Source organism: Ranitomeya variabilis, chromosome 8, assembly GCF_051348905.1.
Source record: "Ranitomeya variabilis isolate aRanVar5 chromosome 8, aRanVar5.hap1, whole genome shotgun sequence".
Taxonomy (NCBI): domain Eukaryota; kingdom Metazoa; phylum Chordata; class Amphibia; order Anura; family Dendrobatidae; genus Ranitomeya; species Ranitomeya variabilis.
Genome location: NC_135239.1, coordinates 28,751,160 through 28,765,284, shown reverse-complemented (window position 1 = coordinate 28,765,284; position 14,125 = coordinate 28,751,160). Strand labels below are relative to the sequence as shown.

Sequence of the window (14,125 nt, the reverse complement as noted above, 5' to 3'; positions counted from 1 at the left end):
CATAAAGGGAAACCTCATTAAGATATTACATTAATTATCCTGTACTGATCCTGAGTTATATCCAGTATTATACTCCAGATCTGCTCTCACTATTCTACTGGTGCAATCACTGTGTACATACATTACATTACTGATCCTGTACTGATCCTGAGTTACATCCTGTATTATACCCCAGAGCTGCACTCACTATTCTGCTGGTGCAGTCACTTTGTACATACATTACAGCACGGTAGCTCAGTGGTTAGCCTTGCAGCGCTGGGGTCCTGGGTTCAAATCCCACCAAGAACATCTGCAAGGAGTTTATATGTTTTCCCCATGTTTGTGTGCGTTTCCTCCGGGTTCTCTGGTTTCCTCCCACATTCCAAAGACATACTGATAGGGAATTTAGATTGTGAGTCCCATCGGGGACAGCGATGATAATGTATGTATAGCGCTGCGGAATATGTTAGCGCTATATAAAGATTATTATTAGTACTGATCCTGTACTGATCCTGAGTTACATCCTGTATTATCCTCCAGAGCTGCACTCACTATTCTGCTGGTGCAGTCACTGTGTACATACATTACATTACTGATCCTGTACTGATCCTGAGTTACATCTTGTATTATACTCCAGAGCTACACTCACTATTCTGCTGGTGCAGTCACTGTGTACATATATTAAGTTACTGATCCTGAATTACATCCTGTATTATACTCCAGAGCTGCACTCACTGTTCTGCTGGTGTAGTCACTGTGTACATACGGTATATATTATGTTACTGATCCTGAGTTACATCCTGTATTATACTCCAGAGCTTGCACTCACTGTTCTGTTGGTGCAGTTACTGTGTACATACATTACATTACTGATCCTGAGTTACATCCTGTATTATACTCCAGAGCTGCACTCACTATTCTGCTGGTGCAGTCACTGTGTATATACATTACTTATCCTGTACTGATCCGGAGTTACATCCTGTATTATACTCCAGAGCTGCACTCACTATTCTGCTGGTGCAGTCACCGTGTACATACATTACGTTACTGATCCTGAGTTACATCCTGTATTATACTCCAGAGCTGCACTCACTGTTCTGCTGGTGCAGTCACTGTGTACATACATTACATTACTGATCCTGAATTACATCCTGTATTATACCCCAGAGCTGCACTCACTATTCTGCTGGTGCAGTCACTGTGTACATATATTACGTTACTGATCCTGAGTTACATCCTGTATTATACCCCAGAGCTGCACACACTATTCTGCTGGTGCAGTCACTGTGTTCATTACATTACTGATCCTGAGTTACATCCTGTATTATACTCCAGAGCTGCACTCACTATTCTGCTGGTGCAGTCACTGTGTACATATATTACATTAATGATCCTGAGTTACATCCTGTATTATACTCCAGAGCTGCACTCACTATTCTGCTGGTGCAGTCACTGTGTACATACATTACATTACTGATCCTGTACTGATTCTGACTGCCACCTTACATCCATGTGTTCATAAGACCGAAATTGAATTTTTTGATTATTGCAGAACCAACGAATGCAGAGAGTAAATCAGGCGGCAGACATGTTCCTCACCGAGGCCATTGCAGCAGGGACTTACGTTGGTATTGTTGAGTTCTCGCTATATCCATACATCAGCTCTGAGCTGCTAGAAATCACTCATGACAGCAACCGAGAGTTTCTGAAATCTCTCCTGCCACCGTCAGAGAGCAACTACGGATCTGACTTCTGTGTCGGTATTTTAACTGCATTTAAGGTGAGTTGCTTTATAAAATAATGCTGGAATATATTTTCTTAGAATTCTGCATTGTGCATATCCTCTGTTAGTGTTACAATTCCCCTTACCACAGAGTCCTATTCTAATACACACATACCCAAACAGTGGATGTAAGACACAAGCTACTGGCAACAGGTTAGGTACATGTTCAGGCAGAGTAAAGGCCCCGTCTCACATAGCGAGATCGCTAACGAGATCGCTGCTGAGTCACAAGTTTTGTGACGCAACAGCGACCTCAGTAGCGATCTCGCTATGTGTGACACGTACCAGCGACCAGGCCCCTGCTGTGAGATCGCTGGTCGTGTCGGAATGGCCTGGGCCGTTTTTTGATCGTTGAGGTCCCGCTGACATCGCTGAATCGGTGTGTGTGACACTGATCCAGCGATGTCTTCACTGGTAACCAGGGTAAACATCGGGTTACTAAGCGCAGGGCCGCGCTTAGTAACCCAATGTTTACCCTGGTTACCAGCGTAAATGTAAAAAAAAAAAAACAGTACATACTCACCATCTGATGTCCGTCAGGTCCCTTGCCGTCTGCTTCCTGCTCTGACTGAGATCCGGCCGTACAGTGAGAGCAGATCACAGCAGTGACGTCACCGCTGCGCTCTGCTCTCACTGTACGGCGGCTCAGTCAGAGCAGGAAGCAGACGGCAAGGGACCTGACGGACATCAGATGGTGAGTATGTACTGTTTGTTTTTTTTGGTAACCAGGGTAAACATCGGGTTACTAAGCGCGGCCCTGCGCTTAGTAACCCGATGTTTACCCTGGTTACCCGGGTGCTGCAGGGGGACTTCGGCATCGTTGAAGACAGTTTAAACGATGCCGAAGTCGTTCCCCTGATCGTTGGTCGCTGGAGAGAGCGGTCTGTGTGACAGCTCCCCAGCGACCACACAGCGACCACACAGCGACGCTGCAACGATCAGCATCGTTGTCTGTATCGCCGCAGCGTCGCTGTGTGTGACGGGGCCTTAAGGGCTGTATCAGATGTCTGTGATCAGGGCCTGTTCCAGGTTTTCCTTGGCCTTGGGCAAAAAGGTTTCAGTGGTTCCCCTTTAACACATACCTCTATTCATGATGCATTGATTCAGCAGAGAAATATAGGTATAGTACAATGCCACAGATTTCACTTCTTACATTACGAGTGATATCTATTGTACATTCTACAATAACTCAGAAACCTTTGAATTCTCGCAGCGCACAGTACGTGCTCTCTGGGGATTCAAAAGTCTGCAGTCAAAGTGACTGCATACTTTTCATTTTAGACCAGATAGTATAGTCCTCCATACAGTATTATGGGCACCACATAGTGCTTCATACAGTATTATGGGCACCACATAATAGTCCATACAGTATTATGGGCACCACATAGTGCTCAATATGGTATTATGAGCACCACATAGTCCTCCATACAGTATTATGGGCACCACATATTATTCCATACAGTATTAAGGGCACCACATAGTCCTCCATACAGTATTATGGGCACCACCTATTATTCCATACAGTATTATGGGCACCACCTATTATTCCATACAGTATTAAGGGCACCACATATTATTCCATACAGTATTAAGGGCACCACATAGTCCTCCATACAGTATTATGTGCACAACATAGTGCTCCATACAGTGTCGATCATCACATAGTCCTCCATACAGTATTATAGGCACCGGAAAAATAGAGAATAGTGGCACACCACTGATGAAAAAAAATGGAGGACTATGTGGTGCTCATAATACTGTATGGAGGACTGTGTGGTGCCCATAATACTGTATGGAGGACTGTGTGGTGCCCATAATATTATATGGTACAGTATATGGTGCCCATAATATGCAGGAGGAGATCTGGGAGCTTCAACGGGATCCACATGCAGCACTAAATGGGTAGAGCCAAATCAGAAGGCAGGTGGGTGATCGCAATGCTGGTGAGCCTAGCCAAACAGGAAAAATAGAGAGGACAGTGGCACACCACTGATGAAAAAATGAAATAAACTTTATTCAGGCATAGGAAGCCATATTAAAAACATGAAAAGCCTTACGTGATTCAGGTGCATGCAGCACCCTTAGTCATAGGATATACAATTAAAATCACAGCCAGAATAAATATAAATGAACAACTAATCACAGATGACAAATGATTAATTAAATACGCACAAGGTGTGGGTGCAAACACAGCAGCAAAGGGAAAAAAAACCCATATCAATAAATATAAAATCAATCATTTCTTGAGTTGATGCCCATCGGATATCTCGTGGCCAGCTTTCGGATCCAGAATGCCTCCCTTGAAGTCAATAGTTTCTGTTTGTTTCCACCCCCGAATAGGATTAAAAATCTTTTCAAATGCATAAAAAGCAAAATGTGTGACGTCTCCTTGGTGAATATTCACAAAGTGTTTTGGGGCACCGGAGTAAGCCCCTTTTTTGTTCTGAATGACGGCTAGATGTTCAGCTCTGCGTTTCTTAATTTTCCATGTAGTGCAACCAACATATTGCATTTTGCGCGACAAACAACAGATGCAGTAAATTAGATATCGTGTCACAATTCATGAAAGACGTAATCTTCTGTGAAAAACCAGAAAAAGAACTAATAGATTTAGTTTTATCAAGTGCATAAGCGCACACACTGCAACGTCTGCCAGCACATTTGTACAAACCAGTAGTGGACTACCAGGATTTAGGAGCAGAATGTTGTTCGAGAACACTAGGAGAAAGCGCATTGCCTAAACTAAAACCTTTCCTTGCTACATATCGGCAGCCATTCCTGGTAATTTGACGTAATTTGTCATCCTGATTAACTACAGGTAAATATTTTTTCACTATATTTTTTATTAAGTGAAATTTGGGACCAATAAGTTTGGCTTCCAAATACAGGTCCTTCTCAAAAAATTAGCATATAGTGTTACATTTCATTATTTACCATAATGTAATGATTACAATTAAACTTTCATATATTATAGATTCATTATCCACCAACTGAAATTTGTCAGGTCTTTTATTGTTTTAATACTGATGATTTTGGCATACAACTCCTGATAACCCAAAAAACCTGTCTCAATAAATTAGCATATCAAGAAAAGGTTCTCTAAACGACCTATTACCCTAATCTTCTGAATCAACTAATTAACTCTAAACACATGCAAAAGATACCTGAGGCTTTTAAAAACTCCCTGCCTGGTTCATTACTCAAAACCCCCATCATGGGTAAGACTAGCGACCTGACAGATGTCAAGAAGGCCATCATTGACACCCTCAAGCAAGAGGGTAAGACCCAGAAAGAAATTTCTCAACAAATAGGCTGTTCCCAGAGTGCTGTATCAAGGCACCTCAATGGTAAGTCTGTTGGAAGGAAACAATGTGGCAGAAAACGCTGTACAACGAGAAGAGGTGACCGGACCCTGAGGAAGATTGTGGAGAAGGACCGATTCCAGACCTTGGGGAACCTGAGGAAGCAGTGGACTGAGTCTGGTGTGGAAACATCCAGAGCCACCGTGCACAGGCGTGTGCAGGAAATGGGCTACAGGTGCCGCATTCCCCAGGTAAAGCCACTTTTGAACCATAAACAGCGGCAGAAGCGCCTGACCTGGGCTACAGAGAAGCAGCACTGGACTGTTGCCAAGTGGTCCCAAGTACTTTTTTCTGATGAAAGCAAATTTTGCATGTCATTCGGAAATCAAGGTGCCAGAGTCTGGAGGAAGACTGGGGAGAAGGAAATGCCAAAATGCCTGAAGTCCAGTGTCAAGTACCCACAGTCAGTGATGGTGTGGGGTGCCATGTCAGCTGCTGGTGTTGGTCCACTGTGTTTCATCAAGGGCAGGGTCAATGCAGCTAGCTATCAGGAGATTTTGGAGCACTTCATGCTTCCATCGGCTGAAATGCTTTATGGAGATGAAGATTTCATTTTTCAGCACGACCTGGCACCTGCTCACAGTGCCAAAACCACTGGTAAATGGTTTACTGACCATGGTATTACTGTGCTCAATTGGCCTGCCAACTCTCCTGACCTGAACCCCATAGAGAATCTGTGGGATATTGTGAAGAGAAAGTTGAGAGACGCAAGACCCAACACTCTGGATGAGCTTAAGGCCGCTATTGAAGCATCCTGGGCCTCCATAACATCTCAGCAGTGTCACAGGCTGATTGCCTCCATGCCACGCCGCATTGAAGCAGTCATTTCTGCCAAAGGATTCCCGACCAAGTATTGAGTGCATAACTGAACATTATTATTTGATGGTTTTTTTGTTTGTTATTAAAAAACACTTTTATTTGATTGGCCGGGTGAAATATGCTAATTTATTGAGACAGGTTTTTTGGGTTATCAGGAGTTGTATGCCAAAATCATCAGTATTAAAACAATAAAAGACCTGACAAATTTCAGTTGGTGGATAATGAATCTATAATATATGAAAGTTTAATTGTAATCATTACATTATGGTAAATAATGAAATTTAACACTATATGCTAATTTTTTGAGAAGGACCTGTATACTGTATATTCTTCTACATGGGTAAATAATCCAATATATCATCTCGCAGGTCAACCAGAAGAGCGGATCATTACATGGCACTGAAATCATACTTGTAGCAGATGGAGATGATCTTCAAAGTTCAATTCATTGCTTTCCTGAGATTGAAGACAGCGGAGTCATCATCCATGTTATAGCCCTGAGCAGAGAGGCGTCTAAAGAACTGGAGCAGATTGCTGATATGACGGGTGAGGAGTAGACGGAGAATTATCATCTATATGTAAATCGTGAAAGGTAGGGAAGCATAGAATTTACAGTTCTGCTATTAACAGTGCCACAACTACAGGGGAGCGGATTGCCACGTACCACAACTCCCAGCATGTCCTAGCAACCCACAGGGCTGCTACAGAGAATTCAATAGAAGTCAAAATGATCCCTTAACCCCGGCAGGGGCCAAAGACCCCCCAAACTCATGGAGTGGGGCGGCACCCTAACATGATCATGTTATACTGATGCATAATAAGAGGACTGAAGATTGCTCTCCGGACACCTTTATTTTGTAAAAGAAATATTCCCTTCTCCAAGATCCTATCCCAATATGTAGTTAGTGTAATTCCTCTATATTATTTCTAAACACTCTTTTTCGATTATTACTTTGTATCTCCGTTCATACTGCACCCACACACACAAATGATGCACCATTTGAAAGTTACACTTGCCCTCTTCAGCAAGAAAATAGCCAAACAAACCACACATCCACTATGTGATCACAAAACACAGTTTAAACATTAATTTTCATAAACCTGCAGTAAGGAAAAATGACCTGCAGGTGGCACCACACTACCCCAAAGCACACTACCACGAAGCTGCTTTCACAAACAAATCCAAACAGGCTGCACACTTCACTGCAGGTGAGTCACATATGCAAACACATTTGGAAACATGCACTGCTTATTTTATTGGAAACATGCACTGCCTATTGTACATTTCAAGTTGGATTTTGGAGCACAGACCTGAAATTGTTTGGGTTTGGAATTACTTTGCAGGATGACTAGGAAGACAGACAATGAAGTTAAAACCCACATTGTTGGGAGTATGGATAAAGTATGTCCACATTGTTCAGCAAAGCTCTATTTATGTGAAGTCGGTTGTGATCAATCTGTTTCCATCTGTTGCCACAAGGGATAGGTTCAATTACATGCCATTACTGTTTGTAAAGAACGTCAGACACTTATTGAAAAGAATGATCACGTAGCTCAAAACTATTTACAAAATATACGGCAATTTAATAATGCTTTGGCTTTTGCATCAGTTCAAGTGAACTCTGTCAATATTCCTGGCAGTGGGCCATATTGTTTCAAAAGACATGTCCAGGTTTATCACATGGTGGGCAGTTTACAACCACCTGAAGGGGTTAACCCAATTTACGCCTTAGACCTTTTCAATCTCGATTTTTACGCTGCGTTGCAGCATCGTATTGACAATCCAACAGACAATTGACATTGACAATTTCAACAGTACATTGTAGACAGTTATGTAAAAATAGAAGGCTCCATGTTAACGTATATTCACACACATCAATAACAACAGCTGACAGTTACAAAGGTTTAATGGACTCTCTTCTGACCAGCATGATTTTTCGGAAATTGCCAATGTGCGAAAATATCACACGGGCCAACTAGTAATAATAATATTAGCTAATACTTCCATTAGAAATTTAGTATAGTTTTTCTGATTCGCTATGTTTCTTTCCTCATCTGTGTCATGCAGCTGCAGTGCAGTACAGCGCAACCTCCACCAGGGGGAGCTTGGTAGTGAAGCAAGACTGCACTCACAGAGCAGCTGAACAAACGCCACCTAGTGGCGAGAGAGAGAGGTCAGGATAGCCAAGTCAGAACACAAGATAGCACTACAGTACAAAATGATTAGACAGAATGGATAGTCAGGACATAGCAAGGGATCAGTAAACCAGGACGGGCAAAATACGGTACAATAGGGACAAGCTGAAACAGAGTCAAAACGCCAAGTCAGGAGGTCAGAAACAGGGAGTCAAGCAGACTGCCAGGCAGGCAGGGGAGATAACATACACAGGACAAGTCAGGGTTCACAGCAGGACAAATCAAGAGCTTCCAGAGTCAGGTACATACGCCAAAGACAGAGCTATAGCTGACACCACCCTCAGGATACCTGGGAGCTAAATAGCAAACCCGAGCCCAAAATGAGGCAGAGCAAAGTTAACCCTAGACATGATCCACTCAGAATGAGCAGACAGGACTAAACTCTGGACTGGATCATGACAGTACCCTCCTCTCAAGGGGGGCCACCGGACCCCCAGGTTTCCCAGGATAACATGCATGAAATGCCCGGACCAGTCGATCAGCATGGACAGATCGTGCCGGGACCCAAGAACGATCCTCAGGACCGTAACCCCTCCAATGGACCAAGTACTGAATAGAACTACGGACCACGTGAGAATCTACAATCTGTTCCACTTCATACTCGGTCTGACCATCCACAGAGACAGGAGGCGGAGGGGATGGAGGCTCAGCAGAGGATGGTAAAAATGACTTAAGAAGGGACATATGGAACACATTGGGAATCCGAAGCGTTGGAGGAAGTCGTAAGCGAAAGGCAACTGGATTGATCACCTCAATGATCTTATAAGGACCAATAAACCTGGGACCTAGCTTAGCTGATGGAACCTTGAGACGAATGTTCCTGGTAGACAACCACACTTTATCTCCCACCAGGAACATAGGTCCCACAGACCGTCGCTTATCAGCGAAACGTTTATGTTTGCCCTGAGCCTCTCCGATTTTTTTCTGGACCTCCCTCCACACCTCCCCCAATCGTTGACCTGCTGTATCAGCCCCTGGACATCCTGAATCCAGCCTAGAAAATTCACCAAAATGAGGGTGAAAACTGTAGTTACAGAAGAACGGGGAGGTGCCCGTGGACTGGTTAATCCGATTGTTAAATGCAAACTCAGCCAGGGGCAACGAAGAACACCAATCATCCTGCCGAGACGTAGCAAGACACCTCAAAATCTGTTTAAGAGACTGATTGGTCCTCTCCGTCTGACCGTTAGTCTCAGGATGGTAAGCAGAGGAGAACGTCAAACACCCAATTTTTTACAAAATGCCCTCAAAAATTTGAACACAAATTGTACCCCTCTGTCTGAAACCACATTCAAAGGCACACCATGCAACCGTACAACATGCTCAATAAACAGCTTAGATAATGTTTCAGCATTAGGCAATCCTGCCAGAGGTACAAAATGCGCTTGCTTACTGAATCTGTCAACCACTACCCAGATTACTGTTTTGCCATTAGAAGAAGGGAGGTCAGTGATAAAATCCATGGACAAATGAGTCCAAGGTCTATCTGGAATTGGCAATGACACCAATTCCCCGGCCAGCCGGTTATGGGAGCTCTTAGCATGGGCACAGGTATCACAAGCAGACACAAACACACCCTAGCGATGGCTTTCCGGGTGGAAGAGATCCCCGGGTTTTCACAGAGAGCAGAATCGTGGAACTCCTGGAGAACCCTCAATCGGTACTGGACAAAAAGCTTATTGTCAGGCAAAGAGGGAGGAGCAAGAGACTGAGCCTTTCGAATCTCCTGCTCCAATTCAGAGGATACCCCTGCCACAACCACCCCGTGCTGAAGAATGGAGGAAGGAGGTTCGGGGGGTGATATCGGATCAAAACTGCGAGATAAGGCATCAGCATTGACATTCTTGGAACCAGGTTGAAAAGTGATAGAAAAATGAAAACGAGAGAAATAAAGCGACCACCTAGCCTGTCTAGGAGTTAAACGTTTGGCGGTTTCAATATAAGACAAGTTCATGTGATTAGTAATAACCGTGATCCGATGAACCGCCCCCTCCAAAAAATGACTCCATTCTACAAAAGCCAATTTTATGGCCAATAACTCCCGGTTCCCAACATCATAGTTCTTCTCAGCAGAAAAAAACTTCCGGGAGAAAAAGGCACATGGTCTCAAATTGGTCAAAGTAACGGGTCCCTGAGACAACACCGCCCCTACTCCCACCTCTGATGCGTCCACCTCCACAATGAATGGTTCAGATGGATCGGGCTGAACTAATACAGGAGCAGTCATAAAATGCTTTTTTAATGTAATAAATGCTTCAACAGCCAAGGATGACCAAACTTTGAGATCAGCCCCTTTGCGAGTGAGATCAGTGAGAGGCTTGACAACCTGAGAAAACCCCTTAATGAATTTCCGATAATAATTGGCGAAACCCAGAAAACGCTGCAACCCCTTGAGGTCTCTGGGTTGCATCCAATCAACAATGGCCTGTACCTTTCCGGGATCCATCCGAAACCCATTGGCAGAAAGGATGATCCCCAGAAAAGAAAGCTCCTGGACACAAAACAAACATTCCTCGGGTTTAGCGAACAGAGAATTACCCCGTAACCTGTGAAGAACAGCACGTAAATGACCAATGTGGGATTCCTTGTCAGGCGAGAAAACAAGGATATGATCCAGGTATACAACCATAAAAAGCCCGATAAAATCAGAAAATACATCATTCATGAAATTTTGAAACACCGCGGGCGCGTTAGTGAGACCAAAGGGCATGACCAAGTTTTCAAACAGACCCTCGGAGATGAGAAATGCCGTTTTCCACTCATCCCCCTCCTGAATACGGATAAGGTTATATGCTCCCCTAAGATCCAGTTTGGAAAACCACTTAGCCCCAGACAATTGGTTATAGAGATCAGGAATGAGTGGGAGAGGGTAGGTATTTCTCACCGTAATTTTATTTAGTTCCCCGAAATCGAGGCATGGACGTAAACCACCATCTTTCTTCTTGACAAAAAAAATCCCACGGCCACAGGTGAGACAGAGGGACAGATGTGACCTTTGCGAAGACTTTCAGAGATATAGTTTTTCATGGCAATACGTTCCGGGCCAGAAAGATTGTACAAACGGGCTTTGGGCAATTTAGCACCCGGAATAAGATTGATGGTACAATCATAAGAACGATGGGGTGGTAAGACCTCAGCCTCTTTTTCGGAGAACACGTCCCCAAAGTCCTTTAGGTACTCCGGAATACCCTCCGGACTAATGGCGGACACAAACACAGCAGAAAGACAACCATTGGAACAATTAGGACCCTATTTAACAATATCACGAGATCCCCAGTCTATAACAGGATTATGCCTCTGCAGCCAGGGGAACCCCAACACCAGTTCCGCAGGAAGATTACTCATAACATAACATGAAATTCATTCCTGGTGCAAGGACCCCACCTTGAGGAGGAACTCTTCAGAGACAAATTTAAGGACATTTTGAGCCAACGGTGTCTTGTCAATGGCAACGATATGGATGGGAGTCTCTAGCCTAACTGTCCCTAACTTTAACTTGGACACCAGACTAGAGTCAATGAAGTTCATGGAAGATCCACAGTCCACAAACGCTGAAGTGGATGCAAAACCACCTGGAACACAGTTCCACCTCTAACAAAAAAAATTTTAAATGACGAAAATGGTACCTAAGAGTCTGGATGGCCTCCAAGACCATCACCCAGACTCAGCAGCTTGTTACTCAATGGACAAGAGGGGCAGTCCTTCTTCCAATGTCCTGGATCTCCACAGTAAAAACATAATTTCCCATCACGTTTCCTTTCCTTCTCCTTGAAATTGGTGGCACCAACTTCCATTGTCTCATTGAATGAAATCGCCTCAGACTTAGCAGGTAAAACAGGAATCTCACGCTGAAAAATTCTTCTCTCCCGTAACCTCCGGTCCATACGAATGGCCTGGGTCATGGCCTCTCCCAGGGAACTGGGTGGTGTGTGAAGGGCCAGCGCGTCCTTGAGATGATCCGAAAGTCCTCTCTTAAACAGGCGCCTCAGAGCAGAGTCACCCCAAGACACCTCAACGGACAACCGCCTAAACTCAGAACAATACTGTTCAGCAGTGAGTTCATTCTGGGAGAGACTCATGATCATGTCCTCTGCTACCCTGACCCGGTCTGGTTCATCATAAATCAGTTCCAAAGCCTCAAAGAATCTGTCCACAGACAAACGTTCAGGGGCAGAAGCAGGTAAAGAGAAAGCCCATGACTGAGGTCCCTCCCGCAGTAAGGAAATGATTATCCCCACCCGCTGAGTCTCATCTCCAGAAGATCTGGGTCTAAGAGAAAAAAAAAGCTTGCAACTCTCCTTAAAAGTAAAAAATCTCTCCTTCTCCCCAGAGAAGGTATCTGGGAGCTTGACTGTAGATTCAGGAGAGTGCAAAGAGACATCAACAGTGTCAGAACACTAAAGGTACCTTCACACTGAACAAAATAACAACGATAACGATAGCGATCCGTGACGTTGCAGCGTCCTGGATAGCGATATCGTTGTGTTTGACACGCAGCAGCGATCTGGATCCTGCTGTGATATCGCTGGTCGGAGCTAGAAGTCCAGAACTTTATTTGGTCATCAGATCGGCGTGTATCGTTGTGTTTGACAGCAAAAGCAACGATGCCAGCAATGTTTTACAATGGTAACCAGGGTAAATATATCGGGTTACTAAGCGCAGGGCCGCGCTTAGTAACCCGATATTTACCCTGGTTACCATTGTAAAAGTAAAAAAAAAACAGTACATACTCACCTTCTGATGTCTGTCACGTCCCCCGGCGTCCGCGCTGCTGCTCAGAGCTTCCTGCACTGAATGTGTCAGTGCCGGCCGTAAAGCAAAGCACAGCGGTGACGTCACCGCTCTGCTTTAGGGCCGGCGCTTACACAGTGGAGGAAAGCGGACGCCGGGGGATGTGACAGACACTGGAATGTAAGTATGTAGTGTTTGGTTATTTTTACATTTACACTGGAAACCAGGGTAAACATCGGGTTACTAAACGCGGCCCTGCACTTAGTAACCCAATGTTTACCCTGGCTACCCGGGGACTTCGGCATCGTTGGTCACTGGAGAGCTGTCTGTGAGACAGCTCTCCAGCAACTACACAACGACGAAACAGCGACGCTGCAGCGATCGGCATCGTTGTCTATATCGCTGCAGCGTCGCTTAATGTGACGGTACCATTACAGTCAGTCTGCAAAGATTTAGCTGTGTCAAAAAACTCCCTTTGCAGGTGGTTATGAGATGAGGACAAGGCCCTCTGTTCCACAAACAAGTCTTGTATCATAACTGTCAAACTATTCATTTGATCCGCCAAGGTATGGAGCGGATCCATAGCAAACAGAGCAGAGAAAAAAAAAATGCAGAGATCCCTTCAAATGTGTGGTCAGCTATAATGTCATGCAGCTGCAGTGCAGTACAGCGCAACCTCCACCAGGGGGAGCTTGGTAGAGAAGCGAGACTGCACTCACAAAGCAGCTGAACAAACGCCACCTAGTGGCGAGAGAGAGAGGTCAGGATAGCCAAGTCAGAACACAAGATAGCACTACAGTACAAAATGATTAGACAGAATGGATAGTCAGGACATAGCAAGGGATCAGTAAACCAGGACGGGCAAAATATGGTACAATAGGGACAAGCTGAAACAGAGTCAAAACGCCAAGCCAGGAGGTCAGAAACAGGGAGTCAAGCAGATCTACAGACAAACAAAGAGACACTGGGAAAGGGCAGGGAGATAACATACACAGGACAAGTCAGGGTTCACAGCAGGACAAATCAAGAGCTTCCAGAGTCAGGTACACACGCCAAAGACAAAGCTATAGCTGACACCACCCTCAGGATACCTGGGAGCTAAATAGCAAACCCGAGCCCAAAATGAGGCAGAGCAAAGTTTACCCTAGACATGATCCACTCAGAGAATGAGCAGAGAGGACTAAACTCCGGACTGGATCATGACAATCTGCAGGCATTGCAGAACCTTAGGTATCCATGGTTACGACCACTAGCA

At 44.6% G+C, this 14,125-nt stretch overlaps 1 protein-coding gene across 1 annotated transcript in view; it reads left to right on the top strand.

Moving 5' to 3' along the window:
- The window catches only part of LOC143787351 (calcium-activated chloride channel regulator 1-like), a 97,838-nt gene that overhangs the window by 67,136 nt on the left and 16,577 nt on the right, over nucleotides 1–14,125 (top strand). Inside the window, exons 7-8 of the mRNA XM_077276012.1 lie at nucleotides 1,532–1,759; nucleotides 6,312–6,489. Of these exons, the coding sequence (XP_077132127.1) occupies nucleotides 1,532–1,759; nucleotides 6,312–6,489 (406 nt within the window). The remainder of the gene's footprint in view (nucleotides 1–1,531; nucleotides 1,760–6,311; nucleotides 6,490–14,125) is intronic.